This window comes from Mytilus edulis, chromosome 4 (genome assembly GCF_963676685.1).
Source record: "Mytilus edulis chromosome 4, xbMytEdul2.2, whole genome shotgun sequence".
Classification (NCBI taxonomy): Eukaryota; Metazoa; Mollusca; class Bivalvia; order Mytilida; family Mytilidae; genus Mytilus; species Mytilus edulis.
The window spans coordinates 96,637,478-96,658,789 of NC_092347.1; the positions used below are offsets into that span (position 1 = coordinate 96,637,478).

Here is a 21,312-nt window from a genome sequence, read left to right on the forward strand (position 1 = left end):
TACATTTTATAAAGTTTTCTTTTAATAAAGTAACAAATAGCAATCTACTTATCGTAGTCCGAGTTTGTGCAATATATTTCTGCATATAAATAATAGTAGGCCGAGTTTGTTATAGTCCAAGTTTGTTATAGTCCGATTTTGTTATAGGCCGTTTTTGTTTTAGTCCGAGTTATCCAGCAGCGCCTAAAACAAGTGTTCAGCCCCGTGCCAGTAATGCATTTTAAAAGCGAAAATTTTCTTGAGTTTTTGCTGATCTTTATCAATAACATTTATCTTAAACAATTTATAATATCTAGGTATAAATAAAAAACTACTTACCATCATTTTCGGTGGTGTACAAGGTGAAATCATCCATAAATCAGTCTGACAACATCTGGAATTGAGCTTCTAATTTGGGTCAAAATCTTTAATTGTTTTTACATAGGCGGTAATGGTAACGTTTTTTCCTGTAGCTCAGTCCATATCGTTAACTTGAATATGTATGATAGCTTGTTTCGAAGCTGTGACATTTTCACATATGTGGTTAAATTTTCGGGGTACGAAGTGAGATTACTTTTTCCGTAAATTAGCAAACCCCGAACATCCTGTTGTGATGCGGCTCCTTGTGGTAAAATATCCCCTTTTTAACACAATAAGTTCTTTGAAAATTTAATACTTTGAACACATTCAATAGCTCCATAGTTTTTACACATTTATTCTATGTTCCTCTACTTTCCTAATCACCACAAATAATTAAGTTCAGTCATTTGCTAAAAATAGAAACATGTCCAATATCACTACACAGAGATTTTTTCTTTACACGTGACTTTTGAGTTCCTCATTTCAAGGCGCATTAGGGATGTTGTCCCATATGGAAATCCATACTTCTGATTTTTCCAAATATTTTTATGTGATCTTCATCGGTATAATATTCTGAATAAATCTTTGTATTTTTGTCCATTTCTGAAAAAAAATAAAGTTGTTTTAGCACTATAAGGCAATGACACTTTCGACGCTATATTCATTTTTTTTTAATACAATGAGTATGTATAAGTAATTTCTTCCAGATTACCTCCACTAGTCAAATCAAGGACAAAACTTCTGATTATAACCTTTAATTACAATACACAGACCCTGATAAAGCATTCTATAAAATTTTCTTGTGCCTTAAAGTGCATTTTGACAGAGAAATTATGCAAAACCGAAGGTTTTATAAAAAAAACAACACCAAAATAATTAGTCTTACTAGTGGAAATCTTGTATTTAATACTGTTGAAACCACTCTAAACTACTGGGAAAGTCATCCGTATCATATAATTAGAGTGCAATATAGTGCAAATTTTCAAAACTTGTCCTTTCACATAATTCCATTTGAGAAAAAATGTTTTTTACATGTTTTTCCAGTGAAAACCTTTTATCAGTGAGAAATCCACATGAGGTCTTAACGGAAACATTGTGACATCACATGTATTATGGCGTCATTAAATAACGACAGATCAAAATAGCGCTAAATATAGTTTGCAGTGTTACATGAGAAACAGTTGCCGCAAGATTTAACTCGAAAAATTGAGTCCAAACGATCTGTAACTAAGCCTTTTCATTTAATACCAAGACCATAGCAACAGTTTTCATATTAGCATATTTTTAACATACCGACTGTAATTTCAATTGCATAAATACCAGAAATAAACAATTAGAGCTTGATTAATAGAACAAAATGCTTACCAGTTATTCAGGACTTTTTAAAACCTCTAGTTTGCCATCTCAGGTTGAAAAATAATGATATGTCTGGAACTGAAATAAGACAAAAAAAATTACTCAGGCTGTGTTATCATTTGATTTAAATACATAAGTATTATTGAGAGAGAAAAATCTATTCTTGAAAGTTTAATCACAAAGAAAGACAAATGCTTTTCCCTTGTGGCTTAGCCACCTTCATTTAAACCTTTTGTATTAGAACCATGGGTAGTAGCTAACTAGCTTAATAGTTGAATAGGTGCAGAAATATTTTTTTCAAGAAGGTTTGACCCTCCCCCTTTTTCACTGAGAAATGACAATATCCTTTGTTTTGCTCATGTACATTAAAAATAATAATTCATGATTTTCTAAAAACATGTAACTGTTTTTGTCTGTTTTTTTGTGCATATGATATCTACTGACCAGGGGTCAAATCATTGGATAAAGGCACATGCGATGATGAATCTCACATTACTCGTATGAAGTGTGTTATCTCCCTTGATTATCAGGTATTCCTGTAGACCAGAGTGATATTACATAACAAAGACTATATTGTGTCATGTTTACTTACAATTTAATAATATTTAAAAGTTATTTCTTGCCTTTCAATGTAGTAAACACATTCCTTTCGGATCTCTCGGAAGTAAACAAATTTATGATTGTGCCTAAAACGAATCCATGATATCTCGGCCTATAACAAAATCGGACTATAACAAACTCGGCCTATAACACAATCGGCCTCCCAAAATCGGACTAAAACAAACTCGGACTATACCAAACTCGGACTACTAGATAAGAAGAATATAAGTATAATGTTGGTTGTTGTTGTTATTTGAAATTAATTTTCAATTCTTAATTTAAAATGAATTGCTATCTACAATTAATTAAATAATTTATTTTTGAACATTTTTGAAGGGGATAAAAAAAAATACGTTAACAAGATATATATAAAAATAAAAGTACAAAAAACTTCTTTTTAATATTGATATATTGAAAATTCAGCACTGATTTGTCTTTTAAGTATCATTATTTGTAATAATGTCCCTCTCAGAATTTTGCTGTAATTAACCTAACGTTAAGTATATGGGACCAAAAGTAATGGTCACTATTTAGAACCGTTTTGTTTGTGGCTTTGGGCCTTCTAAAAGTAAGTACCTATCATAAACAAAATTCCTTCTAAATTAAAGTCACGTTCGTAGTTGTATAAAAGAACTGTCCCTAACAAGACAGTTCAGATTGTAACTAGGCACTGAATAAAAGTTAGTTCCTCTTTAGTAATTGGTTTTATAGTGCGACACACACACATAGCACATACAAAACATACATAGCACATACAGACTTCTGAGTCATATCTGAGGTAACATGCAAAAATGAATGGTGTTGTAATTTAAAGGCAAAAGCACGAGTATAAACATAGGCAGGAGTAATTAACAGCTAGTCATTTGGATTTTTTCATGTTATTTTATATTTATGTATAATAAATGTTTGCCTCGGCTTGCCTTTCTAAAAACAGTGTATCTGTTTGATGTGACCATTTGAATATAATTACCTTTCAATTGCTGAATCAATTAATAAAGAACTACAGATTAGTGAAATTGTTAAGAAGCCATTTACTGTCAATCAAATTTTTCTTTGTTTATATACTAATCATAAACACCAAGGATTAAACACAATAAAAACACGAACACACGCCAATCATTAAAATATCTTTTGTCAATAAGCATAATAAATCACAATATTATTTTAAATAGAAGTTAATTGTCCTCATTTAAACCAAGGAATTGTATATTTAAATATACAATTCCTTGTTTAAACATATCAATTCAACTCATATATCAAATATTTAATACATTTCTATATATGGTTTTTTTCAAAAATATTCATTATAATCTCATAAATTCGTATATAATTTTAATATACATTTTATAAAGTTTTCTTTTAATAAAGTAACAAATAGCAATCTACTTATCGTAGTCCGAGTTTGTGCAATATATTTCTGCATATAAATAATAGTAGGCCGAGTTTGTTATAGTCCAAGTTTGTTATAGTCCGATTTTGTTATAGGCCGTTTTTGTTTTAGTCCGAGTTATCCAGCAGCGCCTAAAACAAGTGTTCAGCCCCGTGCCAGTAATGCATTTTAAAAGCGAAAATTTTCTTGAGTTTTTGCTGATCTTTATCAATAACATTTATCTTAAACAATTTATAATATCTAGGTATAAATAAAAAACTACTTACCATCATTTTCGGTGGTGTACAAGGTGAAATCATCCATAAATCAGTCTGACAACATCTGGAATTGAGCTTCTAATTTGGGTCAAAATCTTTAATTGTTTTTACATAGGCGGTAATGGTAACGTTTTTTCCTGTAGCTCAGTCCATATCGTTAACTTGAATATGTATGATAGCTTGTTTCGAAGCTGTGACATTTTCACATATGTGGTTAAATTTTCGGGGTACGAAGTGAGATTACTTTTTCCGTAAATTAGCAAACCCCGAACATCCTGTTGTGATGCGGCTCCTTGTGGTAAAATATCCCCTTTTTAACACAATAAGTTCTTTGAAAATTTAATACTTTGAACACATTCAATAGCTCCATAGTTTTTACACATTTATTCTATGTTCCTCTACTTTCCTAATCACCACAAATAATTAAGTTCAGTCATTTGCTAAAAATAGAAACATGTCCAATATCACTACACAGAGATTTTTTCTTTACACGTGACTTTTGAGTTCCTCATTTCAAGGCGCATTAGGGATGTTGTCCCATCTATGTTGTTTTTTGTTTTGTGAAATCTTGTTTGTCTGTTTATCTGTCTTTTTGACTGACGAGTTTTAGTTTTAATCATTATCGTGATAACGAATACAATGATCCTCCTTTTCAAAAACTGACATTTAGTTTGATTATGTTTGCAGACAATTTGTATCAATTTTTATGAAAAATCACCGATGACATAATTTTAAATTAGATAAATATACAGCAAAAAGTGACGGTTTTTTTCTAATAGCATGTGATAAAAAAGAATTATTTCTAAAGAATTGTTACCAACATTTAAAGCATTCCTATGTAAGGAAGATTTTCCAAATGTTTTTACAAAAAAGCAAACGTATATTGTGTTTGTCCAAATGATAGCAATGTCCTAGGTACCGAAATTTGAGTAAATGTTTAAAATTTCGACATCATTATCGCTAAATGTAGCACATTAAGGTATATTTCTTATTAAATATTTGAATAAGATTGAAAAAAAATTTGCATACAACAATTCCCGTAGGATCTAAGCTGTATCGTATGCCCTTAAGCTTCTCTAATTGACGTTCTTTTTATGTACCTGCTACAATACCATCAAAACTTATTTAATGAAAATAGCTGTTCCATTCCGGATATAATACAGCTAATTTCCAAATACAAACGGTTTGTCGAACATAGGAGATGTCAAAAAAATCTCCAAGGGTCTTAATTCTTTTCTAACCTTGAACGTACTTATTTATACTGTCGTTTGTTCGAGACTGTATATTGCCTCCTAAATGATTAATCTGTTATCTTTTATTTGGGTTGTTGTCTCATTGTCGTACTATATATATAGTAAAAACGATGCACTATAGGTAATCGTAAGACCTTCTACAAAGATCAAAACCCTTACCGCATTGTCAGCAAAAAAAGGCTCTGAAATTACAAATGTAAAACAATTCTCACGAAGAAGAAAAATTACGGCTCCATTAATGTACAAATGATTATCGAAACACGCGTTGATACCCGGATTTTGTTAAGAATCTTCGTTGAACCTATACAGTTTTCACCAAAATGTAAAATAAGAGAAACTCCGAGGAAAATTCAAAACGGAAAGTATTTTAACGAATTAACATATCTCCCCAAAAGGGGCATGGCTTCTCAAACAGCTGTATTTTCAAAGTGCAACATGTACTAAACGCCTCTTGATACGACTACGTTACTACCCTTTCTGTAACCTCACATAGGAATGATAAAAATGATAATTGAATCAATAACAAATCAGCAATTATACATTGAATAAGTCTGAACTTACGACCAGAACATACTCCTTCTACAGTTTTGTTTGAACAGCGACATGTATCAGGACCATAGCAGGTTTCACCACCGTTACAGGGAGGATCACAAATGGCTGGAATTAAACACAACACGTCATTTCAGACTTTTAAACATAAAAAGTCTATCTTAATGTGAAAGCTTACAAAAGAGTCGAAACTTCTGTCTGTTTTCAAAATGATATAACCGTCGATGTACATTGGTTCAATTTTTCAATACCTCAAAGTGTGAGAAAGAGAAAGCATACTTCAAGTTTCAAATTTTTCACAAATATATGAATCATTCTCTCGTCACGAACAAAAACCAGATAAATGACTCGGCTCATTTAGATTTGTTTGTCGCAGCGTGTAGTATTATGAAATTGTAATATGGAACTTACCGAAAAAAAAATGTCGACTACATCAACAAACGAAACGACATGACAATTACTGTCTTATTTCAGACCTTGTTTATACAGTTTTCAATGAAATGGTGGTGTATCGCAAGACATCACATACGGGCCATGTTAAGTGGCCATGTAGCTTGCAAACTAATCTCTCCTTTTGACCATTTGAACTATTGAGTTTCGAAAATAATCAATGAGTTAACTGCGAAAATGTCCTTATATATATCCGTGTTCTTACGATCAATAGAAATCATTGTTTGGAAGTTATTTCGATTTTTATTCCTCAATGTAGCAAAAGAGTTAAGTATATTTCAAATAGTAAGTTGTCCAAATATTTTATCACTTTAACATCTCTTATCAAATTGGAAAATTAAAAGATCAAACATATTAAACGAATTGATAACATTTATCATATTCCTGACTAGGTACGGGCATTTGTACTTGTGAACTTATTCATTTGATATAAAATAGTTTTAAAAACTTACGAACGTCACAAGTATAGCCTTCCCATCCATCGCAGCAATGGACATCTCTGTAAGTCTTTGTATTTGAACACCTGCATTTAATCAAATAACTAATGCAGTAGTTTTATTCTTCTACCAAATAAACAAAAAATAGTTTACAGACGTTCCAATACGACAACAACGCACAACAGCACTGCAGGCTCAATTCGCATGATTGGATTTATCATTGCGTAGCATTAATTAAAGGATCTAATAATTATTGCGTTCAATTATATTTTCAAAGTTGTACGTCTTTCAAAACTCTTTTTTCTGCAGTCGTTTATGTATATGATTTATATTCCAATCCACATTATAGATAGACATTTATTTCATTCCTACCAAGGGTCTATGATCGTTCACTTCAGAACTAAAAGCTACTATTTCATAGTTTATATAAAATGAATGATATTTAAGTCATTCAAACTTAAGAAAAAAAGAAAAGACAATTAATTTGTTCGGGAACAAATTCAGGCCTTGTCATAAAGTAAATCAAAGATGTAAACTAAACAATTCAATAAAAGCGTTCCAATGTCTAAGTGTCGCACATATTCACTTGTCCATAGGCGGTAATTGAATAATTCAATTAATATCAAAGATGCATAAATCCTTTAAAAAAGTGGCCAGCATTTTTCAAAGAACCTTCTGATATAAAGTTTTGATACACATTTCATTGAAAAGTCAACAAGAAATGTATGTGTGAGAATACCTAAAACGTAATTTTCTGTATAAATTAAATTCCAAGTGCAGAACACTTTCAAAAGTAAGTGATTGTCACTGATTTTGACGCTCATCCGATACAATGCCGATATACTCCTCTAATAAAAATGTCATAAGTATCCTTCGTGAAATGTACACTTCTTAACAAAATATTGCATTTTTTATATAGAATTTACGTTTCTCCTGTAAACACTTTTTAAACTTTTCCCAACCGTTGTAATATGAGCCTTCTAAATAAACTTCATATTAGTTCTAACAGATATGTAGCCTTGAGAGTGCATACAATGCACATACCAATACAATTTAAATTTGCAAGGGCACACCTCCTTTAAAGAAATAACTGTGAATTTGTTTTCCCCTAGTCCATGAGATTATTGATATAAATCTTTGATATAACTTTAATGAAAATATGGCCTGATTTGTTCTCGCAAGATCTCTTACTATACCAGATGGATAGACGCCCGGTGTTTCTATGTTCCTCGTAACGCGATGCGTTAAAAAAAATTCTACATGAACAGAATCCATATGGATTAGGTTTAAAAGACAATTTGATACTTTTTGCAGATAACCTGCTTTTTCAGAGTGTGAACGTTGCGTTATCTATTTTACTGAATAATTCAAAGTTTATGCGTCTCTGTTGAAAGCAACTTTATATTCCTGTACCAAGTCAGAAATATTAAAGTTGTTGTATATTCGTTTGATATGTTTTATCATTTGATTGAACTTTCCGTTTTGAATTTTCCTCGGAGTTCAGTATTTTTGTGATTTTACTTTTTATCCAACTTTAATTCTTCGGATCAGCTGAAAATACTTTAAGCATGGCCTGCACACAGAAAGCAACTGCGAGGGTTTATTGCGTTCTCAAAGAACTTCACTATAAATTAAGATGATTACAATTTACTGTTAACTTTGGGGATAAACTCATCATAGAAACCATAATTAAAATTTTAATTTCCTTTAAAAATGTCCTGTACCAAGTCAGGAATATGGTCATTGTTATATTATAGTATGTTTCTGTGTGTGTAACAATTTAACGTTGCGTCGTTTGTTTTCTCTTATTTTTGAGTGTATATTGACATTGCGATAAGACGTGTCACGGTACTTGTCTATCCCAAATTCATTATATTTGTTATTCTCGTGGAATTTTGTCTGATGCTTGGTCCGTTTCTGTGTGTGTTAGTTACATTGTAGTGTTGTGTCGTTGTTCTCCTCTTATATTTATGCGTTTCCCTCAGTTTTAGGTTGTTACCCCGATTTTTTTTTTGTCCATGGATTTATGAGTTTGAACAGCGGTATACTACTGTTGCCTTTATTTATATTTACGCCAGACGCGCGTTTCGTCTACAAAAGATTTGACGCTCGAATCAAAAAATGTTTATAAGGCCAAATAAAGTATAGGAAGTTGAAGAGCATTTAGGACCAGAAATTCCTAAAGGTTTTACCAAATACAGCTTAGGTAATCTATTTCTGAGGTAGAAAACATTAGTATTTAAAAAAATTGACAGTTAATTTATCATTAGGAACATATCAATGATAACTTAAGTCAACACAGAAGTGCTGATTACCGGACTGCAATTTCATCATTACTTAACAGTATACAAACGCTGAGATAAAAATAAGAATATGGAAAAGTATTTTTGAGACAAACAAATGAAACAAAATGAATACATTTAAGTTATGTGTATTGCAGAGTAAAGAGATAACTGCATTGCATTTTTAAAATTTGATTATGACAAATGCATATTTTTTAACTGTTTCTTTTTTTTGTTTTATCTTAAGACGCTTAGCATTAGCATGGAATACCGTATTACTTGTATATGTTAAGTTAGTTATCCAATTTGTGTCGGCATTTCCCTTCATCTCAATCTATTGATTTTGAATAAAAGATAGTTTTTGCTGTAAACCAACTTATTTTCGCGGATACTTTATTTCGCGTTTAACGCTTTCAAACCCACTTCACAGCGATTTAATATCGCGATTTTCAAATTTATTAGATGAAGTTTATTAAGAAAAATCAAATGAACACATTCGCAACGATTTATATTTCTACTCGCAGAAATCGCGAAATTAAATCGCACGCGAAAATTAGTTGGTTTACAGTATGTAAATTACAAGTTTTGTACGAGAACCTTTAAAATGTCTCCAGATTCTCGGAAATGTATAACTCAAGTTACGTGTTGTTATTAAAATTCAAATTTCAGATATTGATTAGTAATGTCTTGAATGATATTTTCATAACAATTCATTAAGGTAAAATATCGGCATACATACCCAGGACAAGACTTAGTGCCATACTGGTAGAGTCTTTGTCTGGAGCAAAAATGTCTACAAATTATAAATATAATATAAGGATGCACAAGATATTATCTTGTGGGAACAAAACATTATGTTGTGGGAAGAAAATATTATGTGTGGGAACAAGTTAAAAAATATTTCTTGCATGGCCTCATTCTGCAACCGTAGTCACGTTACACTTATCTGACTTATGTTTGAATTATTGTCACCACTACCTTATCATTTACATAACGCTAACTATGTAGTGTTATTGAATGCAAAATAATATAGTGTTAATATTCAAAACAAAGAGTGGAAAACTTTAAATATTAATGTACTATGCAAGCGTAATACTTTATACTTAATACAAATTGTCATTAACAAACAAAAAAGTTTATTCAAATGTTTCAAGCAAGCTACGGGTAAAGCTACGGGTATCTTCAGAACATGAACAAAACTCTTAGTTTTCTATTTTTCTAAGATTTTCTGTCAGCACACTAATTTAAAAAGTGATTGCTAAGTGGTCACCCAATGCACAAGTCCATGTCAAGATTAATGTACTAAAATTTTCTTTGAATAATAGCATTCCTACCACATGTGAAAGGGACTAGCAATCTGACGTAATCAACATCTAGAGGCAATTACCAACTATCTACCTCGACGATTGATGGAGAAAAGACGGAAAGAGTACATGTACGTAACAATAATGACACTTTAAAGAAAAGAAGATTAAAAAAAAAACTCTCTAAAATTTTCGCCAAACTTTTTAATTAATATTCTAAACTATATTCAAAATTGCAATTCACTGCTTTACAATTGTATGTATATGTCTACCTTTTTTTTTATCATAAGTTGAGGCTTCAACTCGGATAAAAAGTAAATGTAATAAAAAGACGCAAACAAATAAAGCGGATTATTTTGCTTTGTTTGAATGTAATATATTGTACCTTGTTTTGTTGAGAGGTCTTACATAGGCTATGCCTATTGCCCAATCCAATTCAATTTATTTGAACAAAATATTGTTTACAGTAAACTAAAGCAGGTTATTTGTGCGGTTTTTCTTTATTTTCGCTTATTTTGGCGGGTCATGAGAAATCAAGAACATAAATTTTGCGAGAGTTTATGCATACGTTTGATACTTTCTAATACGTAAAGCATTTTGAAAACTATAAATTTTCCCGTTCGACGGATCAATAACGGTTTGGAAGACGTGTTTTTCAACAAACTATCGGCATTCCGATGGGAATCAATTGTGCCCTCTTCTTGCCGACTTGTTCCATTATTCTTATGAGGTTGACTTTAAACAGGAACTTCTTAGAAAGAATGAAAAGAAGTAAGCAATACCCTTTAACTACTTTACGCTATATAGAGGATGTTCTCTTACTAAATAATTCAAAATTTGGTGACTATGTTGAACGCATCTATCCCACCAAACTAGCGATAAAGGATACAGTTAAGTCTGCCTAACATTTTGACTAGCATCTAAAAATTGTCAATGAGGGTCTTGTGAACTAATAATTTCTAATAATAGCTACCCAAGAGTCAAATGGTGAAGTTGAACTCATTCCTTCGTAAATTTTACAGACGCCATCACGAGTTGGGTGACCGTTACGGAATAGCCGTTTCACAGAAGATATCGGATCTGTTTCTTATGTCGTAACAACTATAAAAAAAAACCTACCGAATTAGACTATTTACCGAGTTTGTAAAAACATGAGCAAGACGACAGGTGCCACATTTGGAGCAGGATCTTCTTACCCTTCCGGAGCATCTGAGATCCCCCTCAGTTTTCGGTGGAGTTCGTACTGCTTAGTTTTTAGCTTTCTATGTTGTGTCTTGTGTACTATAATTTTTCTGTTTGTCTCTTTCTCTTTTAAGCATTGCGATCTATGAGTTTGAATGTCCCTCTGATATATTTAGCCCCTCTTTTCTAAACACATGTAGATAATTGTCATTGATCATGACTTAGTTTATGGATGTAAGATAAAAGTGATAAACACCATATCTATCTTACCCACAGAAAACGTGATAGAACGATGAAAATAGTACCATTCCTGTGAACCATTTGCTTTTCCATGTCATAACTAATTACGAAATAAAGAAAACTTCCAATGAATACTAATCAATGCATACCTGAAAAAAAGAAGACAGCATCAAATGACGATAAAGCATTCAGGGGCGTAGCTGCCGTTAGGCACTTTAGGCACGTGCCTACACATAATTTATAAACTATAACTTTGGTTCAGATCATTTCACTTCTATCAACAAAAACTTGAATGAACCTCAACTTAGAGACATGCGTTTATTAATTAGTTGTTGTTAGTTTTCAACTAGCTTCCACTTTGTCTTCACCCGACTTGACAATGTTGGTCGTCAGTTTGGCTGTGCAGGATGTATAAATACGCAGTCACGTTTATAGTTGTAGAGAGAACGCAACTCTTTGAGGAGTTCGTAGTTGGTCTACTGAAAGGCAAAATTTCTGCTCCTATCCAATAATCCCTCATTTTCCAATGCATGGCATTTTTAAATTTCCAGACCTTCGTCCTGAACAACACCTATTACAGGACCTAGCTCCAAGTTGTTTTTATTGTAAATTTTTTTCAACGGTCCTGAACTTGCATAAATATTTGACAATGGATGTAAAAAAATCAATCAACTGGCTTCCAGAAATTTTGAGTACTCTCAAATCTGCGTGTAGTGGCAACAATTATTCAAAATTCCTAAGCAGGTAGACATTTTACAGTAGAGGATATAAAGAAATACGAATTTCTTGAATTTTGTTAGGCATCGACTATGTCTGTATGTGTTTGTGTGGCTAGGGTGAAGGTTTAAGATTCAAAAGATTGATGGTTGATGTCTAGCCAAAAGGATAGTTCTATTTTATAGTAGTATCAGTGTTTACGTGCCTATTTTTTTAATGAAGAATCGTCAATGATGTACTATTAATTAAGTTAAACGTATATATCAATCAGAACGGAATAGATATGATAATACCAAACAAGGTGTAATGCTTAATTAAAAGGATACGCTGATCTACGCTGGGCAATGCATATTGTATTTTTTTATATTACGGATTGTACTGCGTTATTTAATTCACCAGTCAGATGTAATGGTACATTATTCATAACTCTTCGAACTTTTCATCATGTATATTATAATTATCATGATTAAATAACCAGTAAATATATTTTTGTACATAAAATTTTGCAGCTTAAACCCCTCTGCCCTGGACCTCCTGGGGGCCTTACGCGGCCCCAGACCCCCTGCCGATTGGTGCCTACAGTTGACTGAATACCTAGCTACGCCCCTGTGATCTTATTAATGTGCCTCCGGGGAAAATCGAGTGGAAAAATATTGTAAGAAAATCTATCTCTTCGTATTGGATTGATCTTCTAAAATCTGATGTAAAATCAAAGTCATCTCTAAAGTTTTTAAATGTCAATAATATCACTCAAGGAAAAACCCACAATGTCTGGGATAGCTGTGGAACAGAGCCGTTTACTTCAACTATGGCCAGCATAAAAGCAAAAATCATGTGTGGAACTTATACCTTACAGCATGACAGAGCTAAGTTCGACAGATCTGGTGGAACTAATTCAGCATGTAAATTATGTGGCAAAGGAAGTGAGGACATTAAACATTTCCTCCTATATTGTGAAAAATTGAGAGACATACAGGAACATTTCCTAAATATTATACTAGTAAAGTTATATGACTGTGTTGATATGGAAGTGTATAATGAAATATTATCATCAGAAGACTTACAACTCAAAGTTATTATTGACTGTTCATCCTTTGAATTCCTAGACGAATCCAACATCTCTAATATTGAATGTGTATCTAGAGGTTATTGTTATAGACTACATCAAAGAAGAGCTTCGCTACTTCAAATAACCTAGTTATCATCATTATTCAATTGACAATAATCTTGAAACTGTGATTAATTCCATGTGAAGAACTGTTTTGAACTGTGAAAGTAGAAGTATGAATAAGCCAGGAGTGGAGTCATGTACATATTTACCTTAAAGTTTATATATTAAATTTCCCATGATTTGAAGTAAATTTAAATTCCCATTAAAATATATATTAACTTCCCATTAAAGTATATATTAACTTCCCATTTATGGTTACTATTTGTATATACCTGGTTAACATATAATTCATGATGAAACCCATCATAAATCATGTAGTTAAGGTGTGATTGAGCCCCTGTATATAGCAACTCCCAAGTTACACCGTATGGTGGTGCGCCTGACAGAGGCGGAACTTACAGATTAGGTAACAGGTAATAAATTTTAGGTAAACCTACAAAGTGAAACCGAAAGTAGAATTTAGTTTTCTGAGATTGATATGTTCAACCCTGTGTGTCATGATAACAAAAACAGACTGAAAGAAACTACGTTTTGTCACACTATTTCTATGGTAGGTAATGCCGTTAATCTATGACCAAGAAAAAGACGTATTTATTTAAGTGATGACAATATGTTGTCACTTTTATGTTTTCCTGTCAGTTTTATATTGTACACACATATATATAATATATATATGCAGGAAACACTATCTGATTATTACACAACTCAGTTCGATACTTGACCTGATTAGTATGTTAAATGTTTCGTTCATAGTAAAAAGTAATATAACAAAAATATAAAAATCCAAGGAAAATTCAAAACAGAAAGTCCCTTATCGAATAGTGTAGTCCGAGATTAATCTGACGTCCAACGGCTGTTTCGCCAGACAAGCCGGGGCCGTGGGACCTGCTCAGCGGGTCATGAAATGATTTTTTTCATCACATATGTACTGAAAATAATAACTTTAATAATTTAAATGAAGAAGAAAAAATTCAATATTTACTAAATCCATCATCGCCTTTACAAACAAATAAGTTAGGATCCTTCTTGAAAAAGTCATTAGAACTGAGGGCAGGGGACTCTTAACAACTTGTTTGTTGTTAAAAAAAACAATTTTGATGCTGTTGTTGTTGTGTATGTTTAATATGTATGTTTATTGTGTTTATTGTGTTAATATATGTTGGTCACATACTGTAAAGTTTATATGACAATAAAATATTTGATTTGATTTGATTTTGATAATACTGTTTTACCTCTGACTGTATGTCTGATGCATGTCAACAGTCCTTCCATCCCATGAATTTCAATTGCATTTTTTCTCAGGAACTACAAGTCCGAACTATTGTAATCATTTGTTCATATATATGTAATAGTGCTATAATGTTGTGTGATGTGTTTTCAGATTCATTGATCATTACAAGGGACAAATTCCTATTTACAAATTAATTGAAGATTATTTGGAATTGGTGTGTTTAATATGAAGCGAATTTTGTGAGTCTCAAGTGCACAGTTCTCATAGAGTGATAGTCCCAAGAAAAAAGATTTTGAGAACTCTGCAAGTGCTATCCTGATGCATCTCAAATGAAGGGTTGGAACCTTGCATTCTGAAGAAGAGATTAGAGGACAGTAAATAGTCATGATGGTATAATACTAAACTCCTAACGGTAGGGATTGTGCCTGATATTCATATTCATATACATGTACATTGTATAATATGACATAGACAGAATCTTTCAATCAGTTTAATAGATGTCTGGAGCTGGCATGTTTATAGTAACTAACTGCTTATAGTCTTTTGTTATTCATGAATTATTGTCATTTTGTTTATTTTCTTTTGTTACCTATTCTGAAATTGGACTGACTTCTCTTAAATTGAGTTTTACTGTGCGCAGTGTTGTGTGTTTGTATTTTCTACATTGGCTAGAGGTATAGGGAGAGGGTTGAGATCTCAAAATACATATTTAACTCCGCCACATTTTTGAGCCTGTCCCATGTCAAGACTCTCTGACCTTTGTTAGTCTTGTATGATTTCTAATTTTAGTTTCTTGCGTATAATTTGGAGTATGACGTCCATTATCACTGAACTAGTATACATATTTGTTAAGGGGCCAGCTAAAGGATGCCTCTGGGTGCACATTCCCCATTTACATTTTCATTTTTATGCCCCACCTACGATAGTAGAGGGGCATTATGTTTTCTGGTCTGTGCCTCCATTCGTCTGTCCGCTTCAGGTTAAAGTTTTTGGTCAAGGTAGTTTTTGAAGAAGTTGAAGTCCAATCAACTTGAAACTTAGTAGGCCCGAGAACACAGTTATTTCGTAGTGCATTTCTTTTAGACAATAAATTCAAATTAAAAAAATCGCACCTGCTCTTTCTCAAAAAGATTTTTACAGTGTAGTGTACTACCAGTGAGACAAATAATATCAAAATTATAGAAACTTCTACCAGCTCTAACTCAAAATATTGACAATTCTGTGTTAAGGGGGTGTAAAATTCAGTTTGACAGCTTCAGACGTGCTAAAATTTGACCTTTTAGAACTGGACCAATTTACTTCTTAACATAAAGATTCAGCACCCAATTTTTTTTACATGTAATTACATCCCCCTACTTGATATTTCATGCATTTAATATCAAGAAATAAATTGGGAAAGTGTATCAAATAAGACATGCAAGTTATACACTGTTTACACTAGGGACTATATTCGTAGACAACGAAAACCAAAGGACGATAACTGTGTCCTTGGACCTAATAGGACAGAAAGACTTGACCAATCTTTATAAAACTTTGCATAACCTAAGCTTAGGCAATTGTGAGATAGGTTGCCAAGTTTCATGGCCATATGACATATATTAGAGACACTAGGGTCATTTTAATATAGACATTTGAATGTTTATTTTTGACGTGTAAATCAAATATCTTCAACTGTCAAGATTTTGGCCTTAAAATTTTAAATTTTGCAAAAATTTGCTTTTTAAATGCTCTTGAATATCAAATATTAAGTATTAAAAGCATCTGAACACTCTTTTATTTATCAGATGTATTGTAATTATTCCAAAGTTAAATTTATATAAGCCTATGCCTGAAAATAGAGATTTTCCAATTTAGGGACGCCTTATATAAATATGCATTTTTCTCAGCCAATTTGAAGATTTTGAAGTTTTTTATGCCTAATTTATTCTTTCATATATATAAAATGTACTTTAAATGTATAGAAAAGTGTCAAAAAGCATACCACATGAGTATAAAATGGTCTTGGGCCATGTAGTACTGAGAATTATTTAGAGTCGATTTAGGCGGTAGCCCATATTGACATATAAAAATGCACACAGAAGCTATTAGAAATGAAAATGTGTAACTTTTTGCTCATTTCTATGCTAAGGCGTTATGATACAAGAAGTCTAATTGCAAAAGGACTCTTGCATTTAATTTTTTTAGAAACAATATGGTCTGATGGCCAGTTTTTTCACTTTTCAATGGAAAACTTGCATTTAGTTTTAGCCTTAATAGGCATAAAGTTGGAGCACTTACTATCATACAGAGAAAAAAAATGGTAGCCTATGAAAGGAGTAAGGTGTACTGAGTATAATAAAGTGCTTTTTTTTACAGATTTAGTGAAATATTTGTGATGGACTACAGATTTGATGTACAAAGCTCTTCACATTTTACATACATCTATTAGGCCGTTTAACCATGGCCGTGAATACAAATATCTGCACTTTTTTTCTGTGATAATCTACTTTTCTCTATATCCAGAGTTTACAAATGGTTAATTAAATTTGATTTAATCATAGAAACACAAATATCAGGAACAAAAAAGCTGTCAGATAGAAAGTCAGCATGCCTCTTAGCCATAAAATGTAAACTGCTTTAAAATGCTTATTATAGCCGTAGAATGCCAAAATGGCACATTTTAACAGAATTTCTGTAAACCAAAGATGTAAATCCTTTACTTTGATTGAGTTTGACAAACTGAAACCAGCAAATCATTCAGGAAAGTTGCCAAAGTACAGAATCTAGATTTCAGGAATCCATCTCTTAGGCCCGAGAACACAGTTATTTCGTAGTGCATTTTTTTTAGACAATAAATTCAAATTAAAAAAATCGCACCTGCTCTTTCTCAAAAAGATTTTTACAGTGTAGTGTACTACCAGTGAGACAAATAATATCAAAATTATAGAAACTTCTACCAGCTCTAACTCAAAATATTGACAATTCTGTGTTAAGGGGGTGTAAAATTCAGTTTGACAGCTTCAGACGTGCTAAAATTTGACCTTTTAGAACTGGACCAATTTACTTCTTAACATAAAGATTCAGCACCCAATTTTTTTTTACATGTAATTACATCCCCCTACTTGATATTTCATGCATTTAATATCAAGAAATAAATTGGGAAAGTGTATCAAATAAGACATGCAAGTTATACACTGTTTACACTAGGGACTATATTCGTAGACAACGAAAACCAAAGGACGATAACTGTGTCCTTGGACCAGTACACTTGTTCCCCATGATATGATCTTTCTAATTTTAATGCCAAATTATAGTTTTGACCCCAATTTCATGGTCCACTGAACATAGAAAATGATAGTGCGAAGTTCAGGTTAAAGTTTTTGGTCACGGTAGTTTTTGATGAAGTTAAAGTTACATCAACTTAAAACTTAGTACACATGTTCCCTATGATATGATGTTTATAATTTTAATTCCAAATTAAAGTTTTGACCCCAATTTCACGGTCCACTGAACATAGAAAATGATAGTGCGAGTGGGGCATTCGTGTACTATGGACACATTCTTGTTATGAATGAATCATAACACTCTTTTTTTTTATAAATCTAAGAATTTTTCCCTCTTCAAAAACCAATGGGCAAACATAAAAATTACTCAAACCAATGGGCAAACATTAAAATTACTCAAAATAATGGTACAGAATATTGTTAACTTTTTTTAAAATGGTTTTGTTGCTCAAGTTGGAATTAACAGATATTTTGCTGAGGTTGTTTCCCTACATCAAAATTTATCATGATTTGTCCATATCTTATCCCATGAAATAAATCAGCACTTGAGAATTAGATTGTAACATAGATATGAGAGTATAATTAGACTGTCATAATTATTTCCTCCTTAAGACATATTTTAAAATTTAAATCTATATTTCCTTATGTATAATTTTTAAAGTAAATGTTATATGGTTTTTTTCATTCTTGAAGTCTATAAATGATTACATCCACTTCATATAGACTCTGGTGGATAGTGGTCTCATTTGGCAATAATAACGCATATCCTAATCATACATGTAAATGGACTAAATTTCATAGATATAGTAAATCCAGCAGGTGAATCAACTCTAGCCTTCATTTTACTTTTGATAAACAGGGTGAAATGGTCATCTTTAAGTAATTTTTTGCATGGTAAGTGAACAACTAAAACAAATTAGTGTAACATAGCCCAATTACTGCAACTTGACCTTAAGATTGTCAGACTTTTAGCCTGCTGTACATTCAGACAGATATTTGCCAATTTTGATTTGGTCCTCAACTTTGGCCTCTTTAAAATTTTTGATTTAATAGAGAGTCACTGATGAGTTTTTTGTCTGATGTATATCATATGGGTCTTGTCTGTACAAAATGTCTTGAATCTAGGATGAGTTTATTTCTAGGTTGCTGTATCATTTTTATTTACCTTAGATATCTGAAGAACTCTTTTTATTCTTATATGGCATATCAAACATCCTCTAAACTAATTGGGTGGCCTCCAAATTAGAAATGATGCCATATACATGTAGATTTTTGTTAAGCTCTTTATGTAATCATAGTTGATTTTTTTTCCCTTAAATTATTATTTTTGAATCTTTGTTGGAAATGAAATTTTAGAAATAAATTTTTATAAATTTAGCTAATGTTCTCAAATATAATTTGATGAATTTTATTTCAACAGATTGCAGACATTCATAACAGAGAAAAAAGTGTGTTCCAATCTTGAGCCTTTTACAACCTGATATAACTGAAGATAAAAGATAGTGGTCTAACAGAAAAGATGGACAACAACACAGAAAAAACAAATGACGGACATTTACAACATTCTCTGCCAATCTCAGTGATATCTGCTATTCCCTATACATTAAATGAAGATTCATTACCTAGTTCTGATGATGATGGACCAGACGTTTATGTACCACCCTATGCCATACCATCAATGAGTATCTCCAATATAGGAAAATCTTTTAGCATAGAATCTGAGGGTGAGCAGATAGACCATAGTGATCCTTCTGAAGGTCATCATGAAGATCAAGGTCATCAAGAGAACATTGAGGATGGTGTGGAGGAAGAAGTTATAGATGATATTTCAATAGATGGATGTAATGAAGAAAGAAACAATGTTGAACACAAGGCTGATGGGATCAATCGTGAATCACAAGTTTCTATTTGTGGTTTAAGTCAAGATAAGGAAACAGAAACAAAACTCGATAATTTTAGATTTGAATCAGATAAAGAGGGAAGTGGAAATATTATACAGCAGACAGAAATAGATGGTCACATGGCAGAGGAAACAGAAATAAAGGGTAAAAATCAAAATAGGGAAGTGAAACAAATGGAAATCTCAAAAGAGAAAGAAAACAGTGAATGGAAAAAGATGGATGATGATGAATGCTCAAGTACATTTACTACAAAGTTAAGACTAGACGGAACATGTCATGTAAAATCTGAAATGTGTGAGTCAAACGTGAGTGAAGTAACTAAGGCCATGAGTGAGGATACTACACAGGAAGATAAATTAGTGGATAAAAGTAATGCTTCTCAAGTATCTGGTGAAGGAGATGTACAATTACAAACAAATATGCACAATGAAAGTAAAGAATCTGAAAGTAACACTCATGATAGTGTAAAAGAGTCAAATAAGTCTCTGATTGTAGATAATAGATTTAATTTAGAAAGTGCAGAAAAACAAAATGTAAAAGCTGTTAATCGGGTTCAAGATAAAACTGTACAAAATAAGATTAAAAGTAAAGAACATCCATCAGTACCAATCAAACCAGTTAATGCAGTTAATTATAATCCAGGAAGAGTGGGCCAGTTGGGTCAATTTCAATTCATGCCGCCCAATTATCCGTATTATAATGTGGGTGCTCTTCATCAACCTGGATTGCCTCAACCTTATCATCCTTATCCTTTATCCCCACCGTATACTGGTTTCCATGTGTCTCCTATGCAGCTTCCTCCGCAAACTGGTAACCATCAACCAGATTCAAATGGAAGAAGGGGAGATAACTTGATAGCAGATTTAAGTTCAGAAACTTCAAAGTTGCCTGTCTCGCCTACAAATAAGAAAGTAGGAGAAAACGAACAATTTGAGAGTGAAATAAATCCTGCTAAAGCTTCCCAGTCAGAAACTACAAATCATGATAAACCTTACCCAGGGTTACTTCCTGACAAAGAACTAGCTGACAATAAAATGGTACCAGATAATGCAAGCACCAAAGGGAGCAAGATTGTAACTACATTCACAGGGGACATCTCAGAATATACACTGAGGTACTATTTTGAAAATACCCGAAAGTCTGGTGGTGGAGAAATAGAAGATATGGATTTCAGTCCTGATACTGGAGTAGCAGTTGTAGAATTTAAAGACAATGAAAGTAAGTTCACTTCTTATAAGGTATGTCATATTGGTCATAGTTATAACTGTTTATGAATAATAATGGATTAAAATGATATAATGATATAAGAGATGTAAAAAGGAAGATGGGACACACCTCGGTTATATATATATTCACAGTACTTTTAAATACAGAAGACAGTCTGAAGAAT

At 32.2% G+C, this 21,312-nt stretch overlaps 2 protein-coding genes and 1 long non-coding RNA gene across 6 annotated transcripts in view; 1 reads left to right on the forward strand and 2 right to left on the reverse strand.

The window, feature by feature from the left end:
* LOC139521174 (von Willebrand factor D and EGF domain-containing protein-like) overlaps nt 1-11,809 on the reverse strand; it is an 82,962-nt gene extending 71,153 nt beyond the window's left edge. The window contains exons 1-4 of the mRNA XM_071314492.1: nt 11,670-11,809; nt 9,653-9,706; nt 6,647-6,717; nt 5,757-5,852 (exon numbers count right to left, since the gene is read on the reverse strand). Coding sequence (XP_071170593.1) covers nt 5,757-5,852; nt 6,647-6,717; nt 9,653-9,706; nt 11,670-11,737 — 289 coding nt within the window. The 5' untranslated portion in view covers nt 11,738-11,809. The remainder of the gene's footprint in view (nt 1-5,756; nt 5,853-6,646; nt 6,718-9,652; nt 9,707-11,669) is intronic.
* LOC139521151 (uncharacterized) lies at nt 637-1,980 on the reverse strand. Its single transcript, XR_011664022.1, has 2 exons — nt 1,705-1,980; nt 637-942 (listed from the first exon to the last, which is right to left on the reverse strand). It is a non-coding gene; the product is annotated as an uncharacterized lncRNA (long non-coding RNA).
* A 2,130-nt stretch (nt 11,810-13,939) lies between the features above and the next one.
* Nucleotides 13,940-21,312, forward strand: part of LOC139521170 (protein mono-ADP-ribosyltransferase PARP14-like) — a 39,299-nt gene continuing 31,926 nt past the window's right edge. For all 4 annotated transcript variants that reach the window (XM_071314478.1, XM_071314479.1, XM_071314480.1 and 1 more), the window contains exons 1-2: nt 13,940-14,077; nt 19,442-21,140. In XM_071314478.1, coding sequence (XP_071170579.1) covers nt 19,541-21,140 — 1,600 coding nt within the window. In that variant the 5' untranslated portion in view covers nt 13,940-14,077; nt 19,442-19,540. The remainder of the gene's footprint in view (nt 14,078-19,441; nt 21,141-21,312) is intronic.